We start from the raw sequence: 23,105 nt of genomic DNA on the forward strand, positions 1-23,105 counted from the left end.
CAGACAAATTGCTGTTGGAACATTATTAACTCAGATATTATTATTATCAGCTTCCCTTTTCAGCCAGTAATTTTAAAATGCTAATATTGGCCTATACCAATATGATTGCCGATATATATCGCGTATCCCTAATAGGTATGGCGATCGTGACTCTTCGAGAACTCTCCGAGTGCATTCCACAGCTTGGAAATGGACTGAATTCTCCCCTTGAGAATTAGATTACTTGAATGCATTCGACAGCCCAGCGGTCTATTGCTGAGGTTCATTTAGACTCGAGGTGTGTGTGTGTGTGTGTTATTGGTCTCCCAAGTCTGCTGTCTGCTGAGCTCCCTAGCCTTGTCATAAATGTTTCAGAGATGCCCTTTGATAATGAGAGTGCTGTCTATGTTTTTCCCCCATTCAGAAATATCAACCTGCATATTACAGTGGCAGGTGTACCGCAGATCGATACACAACTCCCTCTTAATAATTAATGCTTGGGATGTCACCACAATAGGGAAATTGACTCCGGACTCATACATGATGTTCTAGTAATGGTTTGTTGGTTTAACAAAGTCACAAAGCAATTCAAGTTTTTACGGACAATCTCGCTTTCCATGTTCCCCTGTGGTCATTTATCAGACAAAATAGCTTTTATTGCAGACATCACTGTCATTTTCATGTATGACACACAATAGCGTAGCCTATTGTAGCCCTGTCAATCAGATACACGGCACACACACTTCAGCTGTCAGAGATTGTCAGCGTTTCTGGTTTCTTTGGTTCTCAGTGCGTCGAGGGGATGTCCTGGCGGCCTGGAGTGGCATTCGTCCGCTGGTCACCGACCCCAGCTCCAAAGACACACAGTCCATCTGTCGTAACCACATCGTCAACATCAGCGACAGCGGACTCGTCACCATTGCTGGTCAGTGCCAATAATTTCTGCCTTGGTCTCCATTTTCTTAGAAATGTTTTCTTCCTTAGAATGGTTTAATTGGATTTGTACAGTGTGAAAAAGTTTGAAATTATTGATGTATGAATGGCTCCTATAATACAGTACAGTTTAAATGCACTACAGTTTTTAAAAGAAGTCTCTTATGTTCCCCAAGGCTGCTTTTATTTTTTGTAAAAATACAGTAAAAACAGTTATATTGTGAAATATTATTACAATTTAAAACAACTCTTTTCAATTTGACTGTATTTTAACATGTAATTTATTCATGTGATGCCAAAGCTACATTTTCAGCATCATTACTCTTCAGTGTCACATGATCCTTCAGAAATCATTCTAATATGCTGATTTTGGTGCTCAAGAAACATTTCTTATTATTATCAATGTTGAAAACAGTTGCTTAATAATATTTTTTGTGGAAACCAAGGTGAATAGCAAACTTCAAAAGTTTTTTTTGTAACAATATAAAAGTCTTTGCTATCAGTTTTGAATAATCCTACTGACCCTAAACTTTTGGACAGTAGTATATGTTCTGATCATTAAACACTCTTTTTTTAATGCAAAAATTATAATAAAACAAAATAAGTTTTAAAAAAGGAATCGGGCAATTGGGTTATTGACAAGTGTTCCACTGAGGTCGTATAAAACTTTGTTATAACACTCTGTCTCCTGTAGGTGGGAAGTGGACAACCTATCGTTCCATGGCTGAGGAGACACTTGATGCGGCCATAAAGGCTCATAACCTCTCAGCCGGGCCCAGCAGGACGGTCGGTCTGATGCTGGAGGGTGGGAAGGACTGGACCCCCACCCTGTACATTCGCCTGGTTCAAGACTACGGCTTGGAAAACGAGGTGGGTTTTGAAGCCTAACTGCTTAGCATTCTGCCAGTCAGAGCTCTTTGGAGCAGGTTCAACTGCTCTATAACGCTTCAGTCCCCTATGATTCTGTGGGGAAGAGAAAGTCTGGCAAACCCATGTTTGGAAGCGCGAGAGCTTGATGGAGCCGTAGCGCTACCATGGATGTTGTTTTGCCAGCATATTTAAAAAGGTCAGCATGCAGATATTTTTGACAGCACTTGACCTTTGGTGAGAGATATAAAAGAGGAGTTCGAATCGATGTAAACGGGGTCGTGTTTATTTGTCAGAATGCTTAACGAAGCATAGGAGCTCATAAGCTAGTTAAAGAACTATGAAGAAAACATCTCTACAGCTGGAGTGAACATGTTTAAAATCTTAGACTAGCCATGGTTACAGTGGGTTTCCTGTAAAGTAACTTCCCACCACCGGTTACAAGTGGTTACAGTTAATGAAGCCCTAAGGAATAACATTTTTATTTTCTAAACTCACAGGTTGCCCAGCACTTGGCAGCCACCTATGGAGGAAGAGCGTTTGAAGTAGCTAAGATGGCCCACGTGACAGGCAAGAGATGGCCCATTCTGGGGAAACGCCTTGTGTCTGAATTTCCCTACATAGAGAGTGAGGTAAGCACTCTGAAACTCTAATTAACTTGAAAATGTACTTCTGGTTTACCATTTGCTGAACAGTTCTACCTTGGCAACTGTTGACATTGGCCATTTTCTCAGACAAGCTTTTTTATGTAAGGAGGATCTGAGTGTTAAGATTAAAATGCAATTTTAAGTTAATCTAAAAAAAATACACATATTAAAAAAGCAGATTATGCAGTCAACCTAAAAATACATAGAAGTCTGATTGTCTTTAAAACTATTTCTAATAATGTTACAGTTAAAAGTCCTTAAAAAGTCTTAAATTCCGTTTGAAATTTAAGGTCATAAAACGTCTTAAATATCTTGGAAGTTTCAAGAAAAGTCTTAATTACCATTTTAAGAGGTCTTAAATTTGGAGAAAAAACTGGAATCGCTATACAGTCTAATGTGATCTTTAAAAGTAATGTTTTAATGAAATATTTGGTTTCAGAGCAGTTTGCATTTAGTCCAAGGAATCGTTTCTGATCTACTCTGAATGTACATATCTACATATGAATTATGACAATGTTTACTTTAAGGTTTACTTAATATATTAATAAGTTGTAGATGGTTGTAAGAGTGCATATTTAATCTCCCTCATCTTTTTGAATGAGCAGCTGGGAGAAGAACATACTGATATTTCAAAATAAGAGTCCCGATGTATTTCGGGCTTGTTTATAATTAAAAGCACTGCATTATGCATAAAACTCTTTTTTTTTCTTTCTGGAAACTATCGAAATTTTCGCTACACAATAAACTGGCATGTATCTGGCATTTAGTTCAATGTAAACTACTGTGGCTTCTCTGTGGGCCAAAGAAAAGACTAATAACAACCATTATTTATCAATTTCAGTATATACATTTTACTAGTATCGGCACAATAGTCTGTTTATTGTCTTTTTTTAAAGGGGTCATCGGATGCAAAATTCACTTTAGTTTGCATATAAATGTGTCTTTGCAGTGTGTGGACACAACCACCATACAATGAAAAAAATCCATTCACTCTCAATAATCAAGCCGTTTGGATTTTCTGAGCAATATGATGTCATATTGCTCATGCTCCGCCCACGACGACTGACGGACTGTCCCGTATTAGCATATTGCCATATTGGAACATTATTAACTCAGATATTATTATTATTATTATCAGCTTCCCTTTTCAGACAGTAATTTAAAAATGCTACTATTGGCCTATACCAATATGATTGCAGATATATTGCGTATCCCTAATAGGTATGGCAATCGTGACTCTTCGAGAATTCTCAGAGTGCATTCCACAGGTTGCCATGCCTTGTCTTGTATCGACACGCCCCACGGAGAAGAGTTGCTCATTATCATTTAAAGACGCGTGCACTGAAACGGGTCACTGTGAACAGAGCTGTTTTTGAGGAGGTAAAAAGGGTGTTGTTTTACACAACCATTGAGGAATTTTAACCAAAGTATGTTACACACTTTACACGAAGACCCTAAAGAATCATACCAAGCATCCGATGACCCCTTTAAACAAATTATTATTGTATGAGCAAAATCCATTATGGATCTATCTCTAATTTGTATTTATATGTTAGACCATAAATCAAAACATTTATACACGTATATATTGAATAAAACATCTCTGTATTTGGTTAGAATCTAAGATTCAAGATTGATTTTGAGATTCCTTGTGTTTGTTGTGTATTGAACATGGGCATCAATTTAATTTGTGCTTTAAATTCTTCAATTTGATTTTAAAAACGGCAGATAAATTATAATGAAAGTGATGTTTCTGTCTGGGTTTAGGTGCAGTATGCTATAAAGGAGTATGCATGTACAGCCATCGATGTGATTGCTCGTCGAACACGACTGGGCTTTCTGAACGTTCAGGCTGCAGACGAGGCTCTGCCACGTATCGTTGAGATCATGGGCAAAGAACTGCAGTGGACCGAGCAGAAAAAGAAAGTATGTCATTTACATCATGGTATATTTCTTTCCAATGCAGACTCACCATGCTTTTTTATGTGGATTTTTTAAAACAGAATCCACTTTAAATTCACATTTAGAGTGTAAATGAATTCTAATCACAATTCAAATTCATCTGAAATTTTGTTTTGGCAATGATGTATGTATGAACTTAGTGATGTATGGAATTTATCTCCTAAATTGATTGTACAGACCTGCTACCCTCGCCCTGAACGCAACTTTTTTTCCCTGACCGAAAGCTAAAGGTCTCAGCCAGGTTAATTTAGGTAACAGTTAATAATAGACCTCAGCTATTGTTAGTGTGACTCTTAAATAGTCTTTCTAACAAGGAGTCTCCACTGCAGGAAAAGAACACAATTCAATTGTAAAATGAACGCCCAGCACAACACCTCTAGATGACTATGGCTATTACGTCTGTGCTCACGGGAGTGTGTGTGTAGTGCGTTTGTAAGAAGGTGATAGAGTTACTCAAGCTTTTGCCTGTTGGTCATGGGTTTCCTGTCTGATAAACAGAAGCACTAATAATAGCACCGATCATACCGTTCAGTTCCCATGAGTTCAGCGCTCAGATCTGCTCACAATGCAGGTGCTCCACACCCATCACGCACATGAACGGACACCGACACAATGCTCTGCTGGGAGCCTTGATACAGCGCAGGTATATCATGCAAGGCAGTATTTTCAGCCTGTGCATTGCAGGAACGTTCATGTTGCAGTGTTTCAGCTGTATAAAACATGTTTGAATTTTGGCTGGATTTGAATCATTTTTACTGCCTCAAACATTCTCAATCTTATCTAAAAAAAATGCAATTTTCTTTTATTTGAATAATTTCATATTCCACCCTTTATTGATTGATTGATTGATGCACCTTGAGGACTTGAAATGCCTTCCTCAGACATAAAATGAGAAACAACACTTTGACATGAACTGTGAGTTCGCTTTTGGGTAAAATAGACGCTTTCTGTGTTTGTAAACGGCGATTACATGTTTTGTAGGCGGAGCCTACCTGGTGGCAGAAAGTGACAGTTCAGTAGTAGCAGTCTATAGAAGCTTGTTTCCGCCACATAATAAATAAAAAAAGGTAATTGTGAATTTTTATCTCACACTTCTGACTTTTTTCTCCCAATTATTTATTTTATATCTCACAATTCTGAGAAGAAAAATCTAAATTGCGAGATATAAACTTGATTATTCTGACTTTTGCACAGAATTGTAAGTTTATATCCTGCAATTCAGACTTTTTTTTCTCAGAATTGGGTTATAAAGTTAGAATTGCAAGATATTAACTCGCATTTGCAAGGAAAAATGTCAGATTTTCAAGATAAAAATATTATAGGTTTATATGTAATCTATGTAAAATGTTATAGGTTACAATATTTGATGCTGTAACTTTAGGCTTAATACATTATGCCCTCTATGAGCTGCTCACAGTAGGTGAATATTATGTAGATCTATAGTTTACATCAAATTCATGCTTTAATATTAAACTAATCATCACAGGTTTCATCAGTCCAGGATGTATGTTTAATGCTTGCAACCATTAACATCTTCATTTATCTTCAAAGTGCATCTTTGAAAAATGGTATTCCATAAAAATGAAGACAAAAATTTTTTTTTTGTATTTTGATTCTAACATCTAAAGGCACAAGAAGACGGATTTTTTTCCTTATTCTGTGGATCTCACTCATTTTCCTCCACTTGTTGCCATTATTTTTCCTCCACCATAGTGCAATGTAATTTCACACACAACTGCAGTCACATAACTGTGAAGTCTACTACTAAATGGTCTATATAGTTTTGAACTTCTCCGTCCTTCTACTACAGTCTATTTGCAAAGCATGCATTCTGTAACATGTTCACAAAATAATCTGCACTGACATGTGTCAGGAATATGCTCTGTTCAGTTTTAATTCTGTTTTCCTCTGTCTAGGGCTGAATCCAAAATCGCCCCCTAAACCCTCATTCACTATTCACTATCCACTAATACTGTTCACTTGAAGGAGTGAATGAAAAGGAGTGAGCGGACAGCCATTGAGCATACATCAGTTGTACACTACACTCGGTATTGCAGTGCAATGTGGGATTGATTCAGCCGGATTCAGCCTTTGTTTCCTAGTCTGTGTCAGTTTCATTCTGTTCACCTGGTGTTCGTTAATTATCTCATTAGTTCCTTACTTAGGGACTGTTTACACAAAACCGTTTTCACCAAAAAACGTCAAACTTGGGTTTCAAAGTACACGTTTTTGAAAACCATCTACGTGTAAATGACAAAAACGCGAATCTCTGAAGACAATGACGTAATGCACATGCGTATTACGTGTTAAGTCTATAGTGTTTCATCGCCATGACGCCATCTCATGGCCTGGCAGCAGAATACAGCGTTTTTAGTCGTTTTCGCGGATCCGTGTGAATGGGGATCGTTTTGACAATGTCTGTAAGCGAAAACATGACAACATGTGCCGCTCAAACTGTTACGATCAGACTGAAATAATCAGGGGAAATAAATAATGTATTCAAAATCAATTTTACCCATTTATGTATCCATTTGATCCTTTGGAAAGTTATGCACTGTGTGTTTTGTGTGTCTACAGGAAGAACTGGAAGCAGCGCAGAAGTTCCTGCACCTGGAGATGGGTTATAAAGCTCGCTCTGAGCAGCTCAGCAAGACTTCAGAGATCTCACTTAATGCCCAAGAGGTGGCAAGGTGTGTGTGTGTGTGTGTGTGTGTGTGTGTGTGTGTGTGTGTGTGTGTGTGTGTGTGTGTGTGTGTGTGTGTGTGTGTGTGTGTGTGTGTGTGTGTGTGTGTGTGTGTGTGTGTGTGTGTGTGTGTGTGTGTGTGTGTGTGTGTGTGTGTGTGTGTGTGTGTGTGTGTGTGTTTAAGTGTATACAAAAGCCTACATCTCCCACTCTCCTAATATTGTGATTATTATGAATAACAGGTATAAGAAGCGCTTTTACAAATTTGATAAGGAGAGTAAAGGCTTTATCACTACACTGGATGTCCAGCAAGTGCTAGAGGTGAGTTATAATCTAAATGTAATTATAATATTTTAAAAAGTGTTATTTTAAACAGGCATTACTTTTTAATAACCATATTCTACATCTAGCTTTTTTTACAATATACATATAACATTGTTTCCCTGAAGTCCATAATGTAAGTTTTAATTTTTCGCACTAAAAATTGATAATTAAATTTTTCTTGATCATTTTCACCCTTTCTGTGAACAGTTTTTGATACGATACCTCTTACATGATTGGCTAACGTCCATGTAGTTAATCACGGTAGGCCAAGTGCAGGCTTAAGTGAAAGTAAACAGTTGGAAGAAAATCGTATTTGGATCCGTGCATTAGTTCTTGAAGTGACAGTAGTCCTTAATGTTAATTCAAACAACAAAGATCAAGAGATAATCACTCGCTGCTCTTGACTGAATAACTTTAGTAGCTTTAATAAGGGTTTATACAAAGAAGACTATGCACTTTTTTACATTTGATTACTTTATTCAATGTCTAGGTAGCATTTCTTACATGGATACTACTGTTAGACAATCTGACTTGAGCCTTGGTGAGCATAAGGGTCTTCTTTCAAAAACATTACAAATATTAGTGATTCTAAAATCTAGTGCATTTCTTTTGGATTATCACAGGGCCACATATGCATTTAAACTACTAGATGACCAGTAATTGCATCTTCCGCTTGTGCAAAAATCTTTTTTTTTTACTGTGAGTGGTGGGTAGAATGGAGAGCAACTGTTTCACAGGAATGCTGCTGGAGAAATGAAGCACATGTTTATCTCCAAAGACTACGATTTTAAGTTTCTTATTAGCCTTCATTCGCTCAGCTCTCATTGTCTCTGGTTCTCATGCAGCCCTTAACATTTTCTCTGATGTCTCTTAGATACTGATTCTATCACTGATTTGTGTTCTTTTAGAAACTCAACATTCAGATTGATGAGAACGCCCTCCACGAGATCCTCAATGAGGTGGACCTCAACAAAAACGGACAAGTGGAACTGGACGAGTTCTTACAGGTATGAACCCTTAGAAGCCGTAATAATAGCTATTTATAGACTACAGGTTGTCTTGGTGTCGCCCTGGTTTTCAGGCAGGATTGGTAGTTGTAGGTGTCAAATCCTCAAAAATAAAAGTGCTTGTTATCTACATGTCTGCACATCCATGTTTTGTCAGAAGCCGACGGGTTCACAGTGATTAGTAGCTCTGAAATGTCGTACCTTCATCAGAATGAAGTTGATCTGGTGTCTCTAGAGTTTCAGTTAATTAATAATGAGTAGCACCATTCTGTACTTTTTACCATAATGAACCATCAACTAGTTTAATAAATATGGTTCAGGTAGAAAGGTGTTAAAAGTAATAATCACCCTTTCTTGGGTTTAAACCAGTAACCTTTAAAGGGATAGTTGACCTAAAAATGAAAATTCTCTCATCGCTTACTCGCCCTCATGCCATCCCCGATGTATATTCCATCCATATAATGTAAGTGAATGGGTGCTGCTCGTTCGATGCTTACAAAACCACACAGATCGATCGTGACTGTAATCAATATGACCCCAGTGGATGAATCAATGTCTTCTGAAGCGATAGGTGTGTGTAAGAAAAATACTAATATGCATCCGGTCTACTGTCATACGAGCGATCACATGGGGGATGTTGGCGAGAAGATACACTGAAGCATAGAGGTCTGGTGTGGTGGCGAATCAGGTCCTCCCTTCGAAATCAGGGGCACATTCAAGCTCAAACCAGTGCGCAACATTTTGCTACGGTTTCCGGGTTGAACTAGGGGTGTGACAGTTAGTATATAACCATGAGACCGACGGTTATAGTTGAACACCGTCATTAGATCTCTATAACCGCCAAAACCGTGTTATTAAAATATTTTTTACAAACATTTTTTGTCATAATGTTTAAACACTAATTAAAAACAATTGTTAACAGTCTGTGTCATTAATGGTCTTCGTCGTTTTCCAACTGTATTTGATTCTTTGCCAAGTACCAACGCAAGTTTTGTTTTGTAAATCGTCAGACATGATTTTTACCACTTCATTAGGTTTTTCTTTGTAGAAAGCCTTTCTTTAAAGCGAATTTCGTTTTGTACAAATTGTATCTTAATTTTAATAAATGTTTCATCAACCGAATGTATTGAATGTATTTAATAAATAAAAAGCAAATGACAATATAACAACCGTGACATGGAGGCGCCGGTGCATTGCATTGTGAACTAGAGCGCATCTCATCGTAAATGAATGAAACTCAGCGTAGGCCTATGCCTCATACATTAGCATTAAATATCTTTGCTGCATCCTTTCTAGAACAGACAAGGGCTTTCTTGCGGCTCGCATCAGCAGAGCATTGCATCGTCCATAGACCGCAAAACAATCAGCGGGTGCAGCTTTGAAATTTGGTCAAAAAACGTTGCTGCGGATGATGAGTTTTGTGATGCATTTGCTGATGAAATAATATAAAATAATAAAAATATTTTTTTTTTTTTTTTTTTATTTAGGCGATCAAATAATCAGTGTCTGCTCATTTATTCAAACTAAGTTGTCCTATAACAGACGAATGTCGCAACGCCCCGCCCCCGACGACGGTTATGTTACGAACCGTCACATTTGACTCACGTCATTTGTTTTTTCATCCTGAAATGTGAGGCAAATGTTGGATCACAATAATTAGGAACCACAGTTTCCACAAATCCCTTCACTTGATTGGGATGTTCTCTTTTATTCTGGACGGCAAGGGCAGTGACTGTAACATTGAGTGTATTTTGCAGTATTAAACACGTATTTATACCGATTGCATCAGGCTCCGAATGTTCTTCAAAAAGAGCACAAAGAATGGCCTTCTCAGCTGCCATAGTTGCAACTCTTGCGTCATCAGAACAGGTTTCCGTTTCCGTTTAAAAAATGTTTTGCCACTTTTTGTCAGGGCTGAACGCAGCCCAGGTCTCTGTTAGGACCCCAAGTAATCACATTGGCTCAAATTACTTTTAATAGGTACTCTCTTTAGCGCCTGATTACAATTCCTACAAAATCATGTTATGATAAATGCTGTTTGAACTACGTTGTAATGACAATTAATGTCTGTATTAGTTAGCTTATGTACCAGCATAGCATACAGATAACTGATTATTAGCCTGATAGCTTAGTTTATACACACATTTGCACTTAACCTACATGTATTCTCAATCATATTTAATGGAATTAAATTAATATTAAATTAAGTGTTAAATGTCCAAATATTTGTTATAAAAAGAATGAAATGATGTTGAATTATTCACTTAATTGGCTATTATTATTATTATTGATTAATTAACAGTTTATCAAGTGAAAGAAATTATGTTCAATTTGTTTAATTATGCACTATACAGTAAGCTATACATATTTAAAATTAGTTTTGTTCATATGTGCTTAGTATAATCATTAACTGATAGTTGATAGAGGCCCGATTTCAAGGGAGGACCCGATTTGTCATGACTTCACAACGTCCCCGTGTGATCGCTTGTATAACAGTAGACATTGATTTTAAAAAAGTTAAAGAATATTACTATTTTTCTAATGCAACACAACTGTTTTCAGCATTGAAAGTTTTCATGAGATGTTTCTTGAGCAGCTAATCAACATATTTGAATGATTTCTGAAGGATCATGTGACACTGAAGACTGGAGTATTGATGCTGAAAATTCAGCTTTTCCATCACAGGAATTAATTACATTTTAAAATATATGACAACAGAATATTTTAAATTGTAGTATATAAATGCAAAATATTTTGTAGCCATGAAATGGAAGTTGAAATAGTCTTTTATTCCCTATTTTGACGTATATCTGAGTGAAACGGCTTCTCAAACAAGGAATAAATGTAGGGCGGGGCTTGATTTTGTCCATTGGGAATTGATTGGATCCTTGTGGTTAAAGAGCTCTTTCAAAATCATAAAAAAGTGTATTTAACATCAATAATGGTATCATAAATTGTGCCTCTTAAGCCTAAATCTTTTAAAAAAAAATGTCTCTGTCTACCATCACCTGTTTGATTATACCTCTCTTTTTGCTCTCTGATTGGTTCAGCTCATGAGTGCGGTCCAGAGAGGCCAAATCTCTGACAGTCGTCTGGCTATCCTGATGAAGACGGTGGAGGAGGGGCTGGATCTGAGAGGACCTGTCACGGTCGACCGCAGCGGAGGCGGATTTTGAATCCCAAATACACACCAAAAGATCCACCAGACAACAGCTCCCACCACAAAGTTGGATAAACACCAAAAAGCTCTGACCGCTGTGCCCACTCCGGTCAGATCACAAGCACATCCTCTCTAGTCTTTAACTCACCCTACCGTCTGGCTGCCTTCGACTACACTCGTTTTTTAAAAAAATCTTGTAAAGCTTTTGTTTTAGCATGCTTATTTAAATGTATTCGAATGAATAAATATATTATTAGAGCGGAATATATTCTTTAAAAATATTTCAAAGTTTATTTGAGAGTATATATTTTTTATCTAATGCATGCAGTGCCATGTTGTGTGAACTGGAAAGCATGATTATCTTTTTAATGTTTCTCTGAGCAGCTTTATCCTGTTAGCTTTCTGTTGTGCCATTTTATTCATGCAGATTATTTGCTACTGAACACAGTGAGATTCAAGGGCTCCGGGTGTCTTCTGAGGTAAACGATGCACTATATGAATTTTGCTGTTTTACACTGCACACTTTTTATTGTTGTTGTTTTATTTCACTCATTTCAAGTCATTTGTAATGTTCTAGTGGGAAAAAATATTCAACTTCTATCATTTCCTTTTTCATAAATCTTGTCTCAAACTTTAAATAATGACATTATGTTGAATGTATGCAATGTTATTGTGTTACTTTCTTACATTATTGTATTACAATGTTATTGTATTACAAATTGTGTTACTGTATACAGATCGGTTATTTTAATTAGTCTTAACTGAGGTTTGTACAGTGTTTTGAGAATTTGCATTGGCTCTGGTTCAACAAGAGGGTTTTTACAGATTATAATGAAATGTAATAGCACTTGTTTGAATGTTGAACGTTTTATCCCTTATTTAAATTCATGAACGGTTGAAGCTCCACTTCAGAAAGCTTCTTATAAAACCTTGCCTGTAAAAGTAATTGGTTATCCAGTACTAATCCATTAATCGTTTATCCAAAATATTATAACTGTAAACTTGATGTAGAGGATAACAGGGAATGTACTTAATGTGCCTTTCTTTCTTTTCTAAAAGGGATAATTCACCCAATATGACCATTCTGTCATTTTACTCACTCTCACGTTGTTCCAAACCTGTACTGTATGACTTTCTTTCTTCTGCGGAACATAAAAGAAGATATTTTAAAGAATGTTGGTAACCAAATAGTTTTAGTTCCCAATGACTTCCATTGTATGGACAAGAAACACTGAAATGTTTCTCAAAATATCTTCTTTCATGTTCCACAGAAGAAAGAAAGGCATACAGGCTTGAAACAATATAAGTAAGTGAGTAAAGGATGACCGATGACTATCCCTTAAAAAGACACTTAATGAACTTCGCATGTCGAAACGCACAGTCTGACACACTAATAGAGCGCACTCTTTTACTTGACTATGTATTTTTGTGGTTTATATTTCGATTATGTTCAGATTTCAGGTGGAAACTGCTTTTAAAAGAACTTGGATGCTTTAAGCTTGATGATTTGAAAGAAATGTTTTGTACAATGAAGCTGCTCCTATTTTATAATCTGTTTTGGTTTGTTATCATCATGCAATGAGCTTGTCAAGTCCATCATGATATGTTTGGGTTTTTTAAGCTACAAGAACACCATAGATCTTCTAGGATCAGTGTTGTTCGTCAAGTTTGCCTGCTTTTGCATAAAAGAGCTGAAGCAGTTAAACTAATTTATTGTTTGTTGCGACGGGATGTAATTTCAGCCTGATCCCTATTGAAAGAAATTCATATTGTATGGAAAAAAAAATGTACAGTAAATGAATCTGCAAAGCCTGAAAAACACAATTTTGTTATTAAATGTATCTGGTTGCCTTCTGCATTGTTTGGACGTGCCTTTATCATGTGAGTGACTGTCATTATGCTCAGTGGTTTCATATTTCTCACATAATGTTTGTGGCAGTTGAAGCATGTGATGTGTCCTTCTCACGTAAGCATGCACATACACTGTTTCCTTCCCCCAGTCATGCGTTTTAATGGAAGATGTCAACTAATTGACTCTAAAGCCACCACTATATGTCTGTAAAATAGCTGATTAATAGGTGTCTGAGCCAGGAAGGCCTTTCAGGAGCAGGGCATCTCGTCATATGCCTGCCTAATAATCCCTGTATAGACTCTTTGACAGGGAGATGAGTACGGCCCATTCCAGTGTGATCAGCACCTAGCAAAATGCAATTAAAGTAGCATCCCAGGTCTGCAGCTATGTCTAATCCTCATTTCAGATGGTGTCAGAATAGCCCTGTGAATACGATAATTACACTGCATGCATATTAAATCAAGCAGAGGTCCTGGTAAAGTACCTTAAAGGGATAGTCCCCCCAAAAAAAATTCTAATCAAAAATGTCATTTACACACCCTCATGCCGTTCCAAACCTGTGACTTTCTTTCTTTGAGTGGAACATAAAACAAGATATTTTGAAGAATGTTGGTTGCCAAACAATTTCGCTTCACATTGATGTCCATTATATGCAGGGGCGCATTAAAGGTCCACTGAAGTGCCTTGGAACGCGCAGCTTTGTATAACAGGAAGCTAAGGCGGGACATATAATAATAATAATAATAATTCGTTACATTTTATATAGCGCTTTTTCTGAGACCTCAAAGCGCTTTACATACTGTAGATGGGGGAATCTCCTCAACCACCACCAATGTGCAGCATCCACTTGGATGATGCGATGGCAGCCATATTGCGCCAGAACGCCCACCACACACCAGCTTACTGGTGGAGAGGAGACAGTGATGAAGCCAATCAGTATATGGGGATGATTAGGAGGCCATGATGGACAGAGGCCAAGGGGCAAATTTGGCCAGGATGCCGGGGTTACACCCCTACTCTTTTTCGAAGAACATCCTGGGATTTTTATTGACCACAGAGAGTCAGGACCTCGGTTTAACGTCTCATCCGAAGGACAGTGCTCTTTTGGCAGTATAGTGTCCCCGTCACTACACTGGGGCATTAGGACCCACACAGACCACAGGGTGAGCACCCCCTGCTGGCCTCACTAACACCTCTTCCAGCAGCAACCTGGTTTTTCTCAGGAGGTCTCCCATCCAGGTACTAACCAGGCTCAGCCCTGCTTAGCTTCAGTGGGCAACCAGTCTTGGGCTACAGGGTGATATGGCTGCGCCATATTGAATGGCTCCTCCCCCTTTTCAAATAGCCAATAGCGTTTAGTTTACCTCACCGACTGCAAGTCGTACTTGACAGCACCATGGAAGCGAATCCGAGCGCTGATGATATGTTGGATTCAATAGTAGAGGTGTGAATAAATTCTAGCCATTTAATTCTCAACCAACGTACAGTTGGAAAACGGAATAAAACTTGAGCGTTTGAGCAACCAAACACACATCTCCAACCCATATTGCTCTGTGACGTGTCAACGGTCACTTTGGCGGGACACTTTAGATTCTAGAGCGCATTTGATTGGACAGAAGATGTGATGAGAAGCTGAAGTCTGCTAGCCTGGAAATCAGACCTAAATCTAAAAGATTAATGGTCTGGCGTCGACTAATGAAAATCGGCCAGCTCGAGGGGCGGCACCAAGCATGCATTTGAAAATCTCACTGCACGCAATTGGATAACACTGCGACCAATCACAACAATAAACCCCATACGCTTAGCTACCAGCGGAGCTAACTGGTAGATTATACTCTTACCGTATCCGGTCGGCAAAACAGCAAAAACTTCCTTCTTGCAAAGGAACAATTCGAGCGGTGTCTTCTGTTCCTGTTTTAGATAAAAAGCCAAGTCTAACTCGTTCATTGTAGCGGCCAAAGCCGTTTCAAACAACTGGTGTTCATCCATAGCCATCTTGCAATGTTTACTAATGACTTCGACGTCACAGCACTGTCGTCATCTGTTTAGCTCGCCTCTGGCCCGCCTATATCAGATAACCCGATGTGATTGGTGCAGCTCAGATCGAGGGGCATATTTAATGAGCATCATTACTCGACACCAGAGTAACTCGCTGAGCAAATTCAACTTGTGCAAACTTGTGCTCTCGCGAGAACTCTGGATTACCAGGGTAGAAGTCTGCGGTGATGTCATAAAAATCTGTGATCTATTTTAGCGGAAGTGTGAAACTGTATGATTTGAATCCTTATATCTCCTAAATGCGAATTTTGTCATTGTTTTGGAACACACCAGCTTATTCATAGCCTTAAGGCTAACATATTCATACTAAAAGCAAAAAAAAACTTCAATTTCGGAAAAAAATTACTTTACAAAATCAATTTCAAAAGTAGGCTAAATTTGGTTTAATTTGTATATGTTGTTAGTGCTGAGAATTTTCACGTGAATAAATGCATAGATCCGTGAAATTTGCTGGTGTAGGCTACTTTGTCGTCGCGGGAAAAAAAAGCAAAAGCAAAAACGTTTCCGTTTTTAGTACATTGCTGTCATGTAAACTTACCCAAAGTTTAACCGTGTTTTGCAATACAACAAGAACACAAGTAGACTACACGGTAGCACGGTATTTATGTAAATAGTAGTTAAAGATGCCAAATAAAAAGTGTGACCCAATAACATTAATTTTAATGCACTGAATGTATAGATTTCAGACAACATTTAAAGTTCCTCAGCAATATGAAAAAGATAGAATCATGGACATTTATAAAAGCCAGAAGCTATTGGTTTTAATGTGACTGCGGAGGTGCCCTGTTACTGTTACTGGCAGGGACTGGAGGATTCCCTTTGTCGGCATGCCAACGAGGTGATGCACAGCACAACAATGAAACAAAGCATTGTGGGATGTGGAGGAATTTGCAACTCCTTCCAAGATTTTGCTAGAGACATCTTTGTCTTGCTCTGCTATCAATGCAAGATCTCTGCTTTGTTTTTGTTGTGGTGTGAATGGATTTTGGTTTGAGGCTCATGAGTCAGACAGTCATCAGACCCACGTACACTGTGACACTGGATGGAGAGAGAGAAAAGATTATTCCATCACAATGTGGATACAGTTTTTTGTTTGGGTGTGAAATAATGAGTATTTCCACTAAAGAATGATGAGAGAAAAAATTATGATGTTGAAAAATGATTTCTAATAGGGTCGATTAAAAATGTTTAAAACATCCAATATAATATTATATTCATGTTATTAGGTGTGTAAATATTTGAGACATCGTTGATTGACCCTATTAGAAATGGTCCATTTATTTTGATGTTGTAATAAGTATTTAAGTAAGACTAACATTCAAAGGTTTGGGGTCTGTTATTATTTTTTGTTTGTTTGTTTGTTTTGGGGGGTTTTGTAGGAAAGAAAGAAATGAATACTTTAATTCAGAAAGGATACATTAAATTGGTCAAAAGACATAATGTTACAAAAGATTTATATTTCAAATATATGCTGTTCTTTTTTGAACTTTCTATTCATCAAAAAAAATTATCACCATTTCAAAATAATAAGCAGCACGACTTTTCAGCATTGATAATAATAAGAAATGTTTCCTGAGCAACAAATCAGCAAATTAGAATAATTTCTGAAGGATCATGTGACACTGAAGACTGGAGTAATGATACTGAAAATCCAGCTTTGCCATCACAGGAATAAATTACATCATAAAATAATAATATTTCACAATATTACAGTTTTTACTGATTTTTTATTAAATTCTATTATGCTGAGCATTAAATACTTCTTTCAAAAATTCAAAAATCTTACGGACTCCAAACCTTTGAACAGTAGTGTGTGTATCAGTAAATTAAATTCATCAAATTAAAATCATTTATTCCCCCTCATGCTGTGACAATTTCTTAAGACTTTCTTTTTTTTCAGTTGAACACAAAAAGCGATATTTTGTAGGATTGCACTTTTTCATATTGATCAGAGCTATAGAACAGAGTGACATTTTATATGATTTATATTTATAATAAATACATTCAAATCTTTATTCACTGAAAATATCACTCTCTGCAGTTGCTATTCAATTTCATTTTGAGCTTAAAATAGTAATTCATAAAAACAAATCCAATTAATATTTAAAATAGTGTTACAATGCAAGAATTGATGATTGAATATGCAAATGAGATTTGAGATTGAGAGCTTTTTTTTTTTTTTTAAAAGAGCGTTTTTGTAACTTAATCCTTTAATTAACCCATTTAAACATTTTGATGATTTGTAAAATGTCATATCAAAATATCATCATCTTTTCCTGACCCAGCCCCTTACACCTATGTATGATTTAGGATGATTTATAAGCTGTTTTCCTCACGGGGACCAAAAAATTTCCCCATAGGACAAGGATTTTGGATATTGCCATCTTTGTGGGGACATTTTGGCCCATAAATAGGGAATACCTGAACCACACACACACACACACACACACACACACATTTACTCACACGCTCACAGAGGCTTTGGCATCCAGAGCAGAGACAGTGTGCTGTCATGCCGTTTCTCTGTATGCAGCTGAAAGCACACTGACTGCACTAAAGGTCAATTGTCAACAATCCCAATAGCCAAGCACACCCCCCTGTCTGCAACACCCCCACACTGCATACAGCGCTGACACAGATATGACACACACACACACACACATATATACCTTACTCCAGTGCACTGATATGAACATACACCTTTTACACTGAGATATTGGTCTTAATACACTTAATACCGGTCAAAAGTTTGGAATACAAACTGCTTGGATTTTTTTTTTCTTAAAGATGTCCATTATGCTCACCAAATATGCATTTATTTGGTCAAAAATACAGTAAAATAGTGAATTGTAAATATTTTTAAATGTCATTCATTCCTGTGATGGCAAAGCTGAATTTTCAGCATCATTAATTCGGTCTTCAGAGTCACTTGATCCTCCAGAAATCATTCTATTATGCTGATAATTATATGTAATTATTATTTTTATTGGTGCTTAATTATTATTAATGGTTCTTATAATGATTTGTTGATGAATAGATAATAAAGAACAGCATTTATTTGAAATAGAAATCTTGTGTAACATTATAAATGTCTTTGAGCAAAAGTCCTTGTTGAATAAAAGTATTTATTACTTTATTTTTTAAATCTTACTTATAACCCAAACTTTTGATTGTATCATGGTTTCCACAAATATATTAAGAAGCACAACTCTTTCAGCACTGAGCACCAAATCAGCATATTAGAATGATTTCTGATGTGAATGATGTGATGTTGAATATTTTTTGCCATTACAGGAATAAATGACATCTTAAAATATATTAGTGAACAGTTATTTTAAACTGTAATAATATTTCACAGTATTACCGTTTTTGTATTTTTGATCAAATAAATGCAGCCTTGGTGAGCAGAAGAGACTTCTTTCAAAAATATTCAAATCTCTTAATTACTCCAAACTTTAGGTAGTGTACATACAGGTGAAACACATTTATATAAACATTAATAGAAAAACATTTTCTTTTATCTTTTAATTTTTTTCTTCAAATGTGGATATTTTTAAAAAATACCTTTTCTAGGTCCTTTAAACCTAGATTTATGAAAATAATAGAGTCTAATGGAATAATTCCAGGACGGGACAGCTGTATAGTGGTCTGCATCAACACTCAATGACAATGAGAAAAGTCCTTCATGTTGTCTACCTACAATGATTCTGACTGACCCAGCTGACAGCACTTTCCAACCTTAAAAAATGGGATGAAAAACCAATTAGACCTTTTCCTCCAGTTTCTGCGAATAGAGGAGAAGAAACGAAGCCTCACTAAAGGTCATCTGGAGATATGAGTGGCAGCGTTAAAATCCTCTGCTCCTAATTTTCAGTGTTTGCCGTAGCTTTGCGGGGTAGTCTTGCCTCTCGCCGACCCCTCCGGCCTGAACAGCCATTAATTGTGGAGAATAATCTGGTGCAAATCTGGCTGACATGCGACCCGGTGCCCTGTGCTGCGTGGCAAGTGTGTGAGAGGATTAGGACGGGTGTAATGAAACCTGAACAGATGAGTTCACTGAAGAATACAAGGACACTGATAATATTGACAACACCGAGGCTACATAAAGTAAAGGCCTTTAGGAAATGTATGGCTGTGTAACGTGGCCTTTTTTTCTATACAAGCAAGAACAGACTGGAGATATTTGGAGGCTTGAGAGAGCAGATTGCACATACAGCTCATAAAAGCAAAGGTCTTTTATATTGCCAGCTCTGCTGATATTAAAGCAATTCACATGGGGTCTGAGAACAATATCAGTGCAAAGCCATTGACAAACCATCTGTGTACAAAATAAAAAGGAAAGGATGAAAAAAACAAGCATTTAATAAAAAATTATAATTGAACAAAATCCATAACAACCAAATATCAGCATGGTCTCATTTATGTTGTGCAATTTGAAAATTTTGAATTATGGTTTTATTTTATTTTTAGTTCATTTTCACTTCAGTAACACATCTATGCTATGATTTTATATGAAAATGTAAAGAATATCAGGTGAGTTTCTTTGCAAGAATGTCGGCTTGCAATAAAAAAGACTTTTATTCAATGTATGGTTACAGTCATGCCATAACATTTCCACCATTATTGCAATGGAAAAAATTAAAGAGAAATGACTCATGTGACAAGTAAAACTCATAGTGGGGCATGTTGTCACATTATACAGAGTAAGTTCATGAGAACCTGTTATTTAATTACAATGATTTGATAAGAATGACTTTATTTGCTGCATTTAAACAACACTTTTAAATTTTCCATTCCACAATTTGTAATTTTCAGAGCTATTTATGGCTTTTTGACTATAATTTAAAGAGTAAAACTGTCATGAAACAAAAATTCAAGAAACTACAAAATGTTTAAAAAAAATTGGCTGTGTGGTTTTATTATGTTCCCTAGGTGTTTGAAACCATTACAAATCAACTGCTGTAGAAAACTAACTAGACTTCTGACTCAAAACCATTAGGCTCGTGATACACAAGGCCTGTTAAACACCCAAACGACCTGTTAAACTCGGCGCCAGTAATTGTAATCATCGACAACCATAAGTGTCTCACGACTTGTATTATCATCTTTACTATTATAAGCGACGTTTAACCACATTAGGAGGGGACGCGCTGCGCGGATGACGTCATGAGAACCGGATAGAGGCGTGTTGTGATTGGTGGCTTTAGCTATCTCGAGCCTCAGAAGAAAACCACACGTCCTGCACAATTACATGACGTAAAACCAACACCGTGCAAAAATACTTGGGACAATATCACATTTTTACATTGTAATGTGGTTTTATTTATTTTGTTAATGCACAAAGAGTTGTTCTTATCTAGCCTACATAGGCTATATGCCAACTTGCCAAGATTATACAATAGAGAACAGCGTGAATGAGAGTGAGAAAGAGAGATATCAAAATTCAAATGTCTGTTTTTCAGTTGAATCATTAGGATTTAAGGTGTGTGACTGGGGAAACAGAATAAAGATATCAGGCATCATCCAGTCACACACACACATACACAGAGAGAGAGAGAGAGAGAGAGAGAGAGAGAGAGAGAGAGACTTGTGTTGTGTCAGGCAGCCCTAATTGCTAAGGAGGCAAGTCTTAAATTAACAAGTGGTACTGAGGTCATTATCATTGCGAGCCATAGCCACCCTGAATGTTTGCATACCTGTTTCAGGCTTTCTCATAAATGAGACTTTCATTAGTCTTAATTAGAATTAGCCCGAGTCAGCAGGGAATGCAGGGCCTGGTGAAATGATGCATGCACAATAATAAGCATCCGGCTCACTCTCCTGTATGTGTTTGTTTCCTTTAACGCAGGGAATAGCTTTGAGAAAAATCACCCCTACTTAACCTCTTACTTAATTGATTCGGTCAGAATTAATATTCTTGAGACATTAATTAAACAGGGAAGCTCTCATTAGGGTGTGCAGTAAAGAAGAGACCCCCTCTCTTTCTTTCTCTCTCTCTCTCTCTCTCTCTCTCTCTCTCTCTCTCTCTCTCTCTCTCTCTGTGTTGTATCAGACTCCAAAAACAAGACTTCAAGCTGAGAGCATCACATTCGATCAGCTCACATCTGCAGGAACTGGACTGTTGTATCTACTGGTGTCTGTTCTGAGAAATAGATCTAATATGTCAGAAAAATAAAAGTCTTTTTTTGAATAAATCTGTCACTTTTCTTGTTCTTTTTAGGCTGTAAGTGACATCTTTAGATCAGAAGCTCTTAGAAGAAATGTGAAGCTGCTCTCCGCTCAATCTGTCACTTTCTATGAACGGATCTGTCGTGTGTGTGTGTGTGTGTGTGTGTGAGGAGGGGAGCAGCAGTTGTACTTGTCACTTGTCATCTGTGCATGCTCATATAACTCAAAGAACAGATAGATATGAGAATATATATTAAAAAAAAATCTTTCTTCCCAAATTTTGGATAGGCATCTGTAGGAATATCTATGTAACAATAAAAAATAATAACATAGTAGCAGAAATGCTCTGATGCAGCAATCATTTGAGGCCTGAACCCATGATTTCCAATCAAGACTGTTTTGTCTCTTTACTTCAAAGCACTTCAAATGCTGCAAATCTGTAACATTTTGGACACATTCAACCATGGATCTAACCCCCTATTTGGGTAATGAGAAGGAGGGAGGTGTAATAATTTAAACCATCAACCTTTGAAAAACCCATATTGGCTGATCTAAATATTGGGGTGGGGGTGGGGGGGGGGGGGGGGGGGGGGTTGTGTTCACCTCAATGGCAACGGTGGTTGCGTAAATTTGCAAATCATCCATATAAAATTCTCTCTCTCTCTCTCTCTCTCTCTCTCTCTCTCTCTCTCTCTCTCTCTCTCTCTCTCTCTCTCTCTCTCTCTCTCTCTCTCTCTCTCAATTCAGGATTTTGGCTTCATTTCAAATGTATAGGAGAGAGGGAAACTTTATTACCAAGGGTCTGATTAACCCCGTAATTGGCTGGTTTCAAATCTGCCAAGCCAGTCATATCCAGGGAATATGGGCATTAGCATGATTTAATTAGGTTTTATAAAGGGGATTTGGGGGTGGGCTGCTCAGGATTATATCCTGGTAGGAAGAGGTGAGCTTGGGGCTGATTAGGAGGAAAGAGTGCTAACTCACTATCAGTTACAGAGCACATTTCCTTACATGGTGTACTGCGAAAGGCCAAGAATACAACAATAAGACCGCAGTGCTCCAAGCACAAAGAAACGTTTTACAAGGCCGTGCTGTCGCATTTCCCATGAATATTCATTGTACAGATTCTGATTGGAATGACAACTGATAATTGATTATAAAAAGTCTGCCTGACAACACCATGAGAGCTAGCAAAATAATGCTTAAAATCTTTTTTTTGTGTGTGTTAATGCTCTCTCTTATACCCTGCCTGATCCATTTCCATCTAGCGCTGCTCAGTCTTCACTTTCAAATGAAAAGCAGCATCTACACAAACAAGCTCTTGCTAATAGATCTCTCATCCTTGTGATAACAGCTCTTGAGCACACTTGTTAATAGCCTCTATGCTTTCAGTGGCAAAGTTTTGTTTTTTTTACTTTAAATGTTTAATGCAGTACGTCTTTCTAATTGTACAGTTTTGACTGAA

At 37.3% G+C, this 23,105-nt stretch overlaps 1 protein-coding gene across 1 annotated transcript in view; it reads left to right on the plus strand.

The window, feature by feature from the left end:
• The window catches only part of gpd2 (glycerol-3-phosphate dehydrogenase 2 (mitochondrial)), a 28,571-nt gene extending 15,153 nt beyond the window's left edge, over window positions 1-13,418 (plus strand). The window contains exons 10-17 of the mRNA XM_079882644.1: window positions 770-904; window positions 1,607-1,782; window positions 2,280-2,411; window positions 4,194-4,352; window positions 6,966-7,078; window positions 7,314-7,392; window positions 8,304-8,402; window positions 11,453-13,418. Of these exons, the coding sequence (XP_079738770.1) occupies window positions 770-904; window positions 1,607-1,782; window positions 2,280-2,411; window positions 4,194-4,352; window positions 6,966-7,078; window positions 7,314-7,392; window positions 8,304-8,402; window positions 11,453-11,578 (1,019 nt within the window). The 3' untranslated portion in view covers window positions 11,579-13,418. The remainder of the gene's footprint in view (window positions 1-769; window positions 905-1,606; window positions 1,783-2,279; window positions 2,412-4,193; window positions 4,353-6,965; window positions 7,079-7,313; window positions 7,393-8,303; window positions 8,403-11,452) is intronic.
• Window positions 13,419-23,105: the final 9,687 nt, after the last annotated feature.

Source organism: Squalius cephalus (genome assembly GCF_949319135.1).
Source record: "Squalius cephalus genome assembly, chromosome: 10".
Classification (NCBI taxonomy): domain Eukaryota; kingdom Metazoa; phylum Chordata; class Actinopteri; order Cypriniformes; family Leuciscidae; genus Squalius; species Squalius cephalus.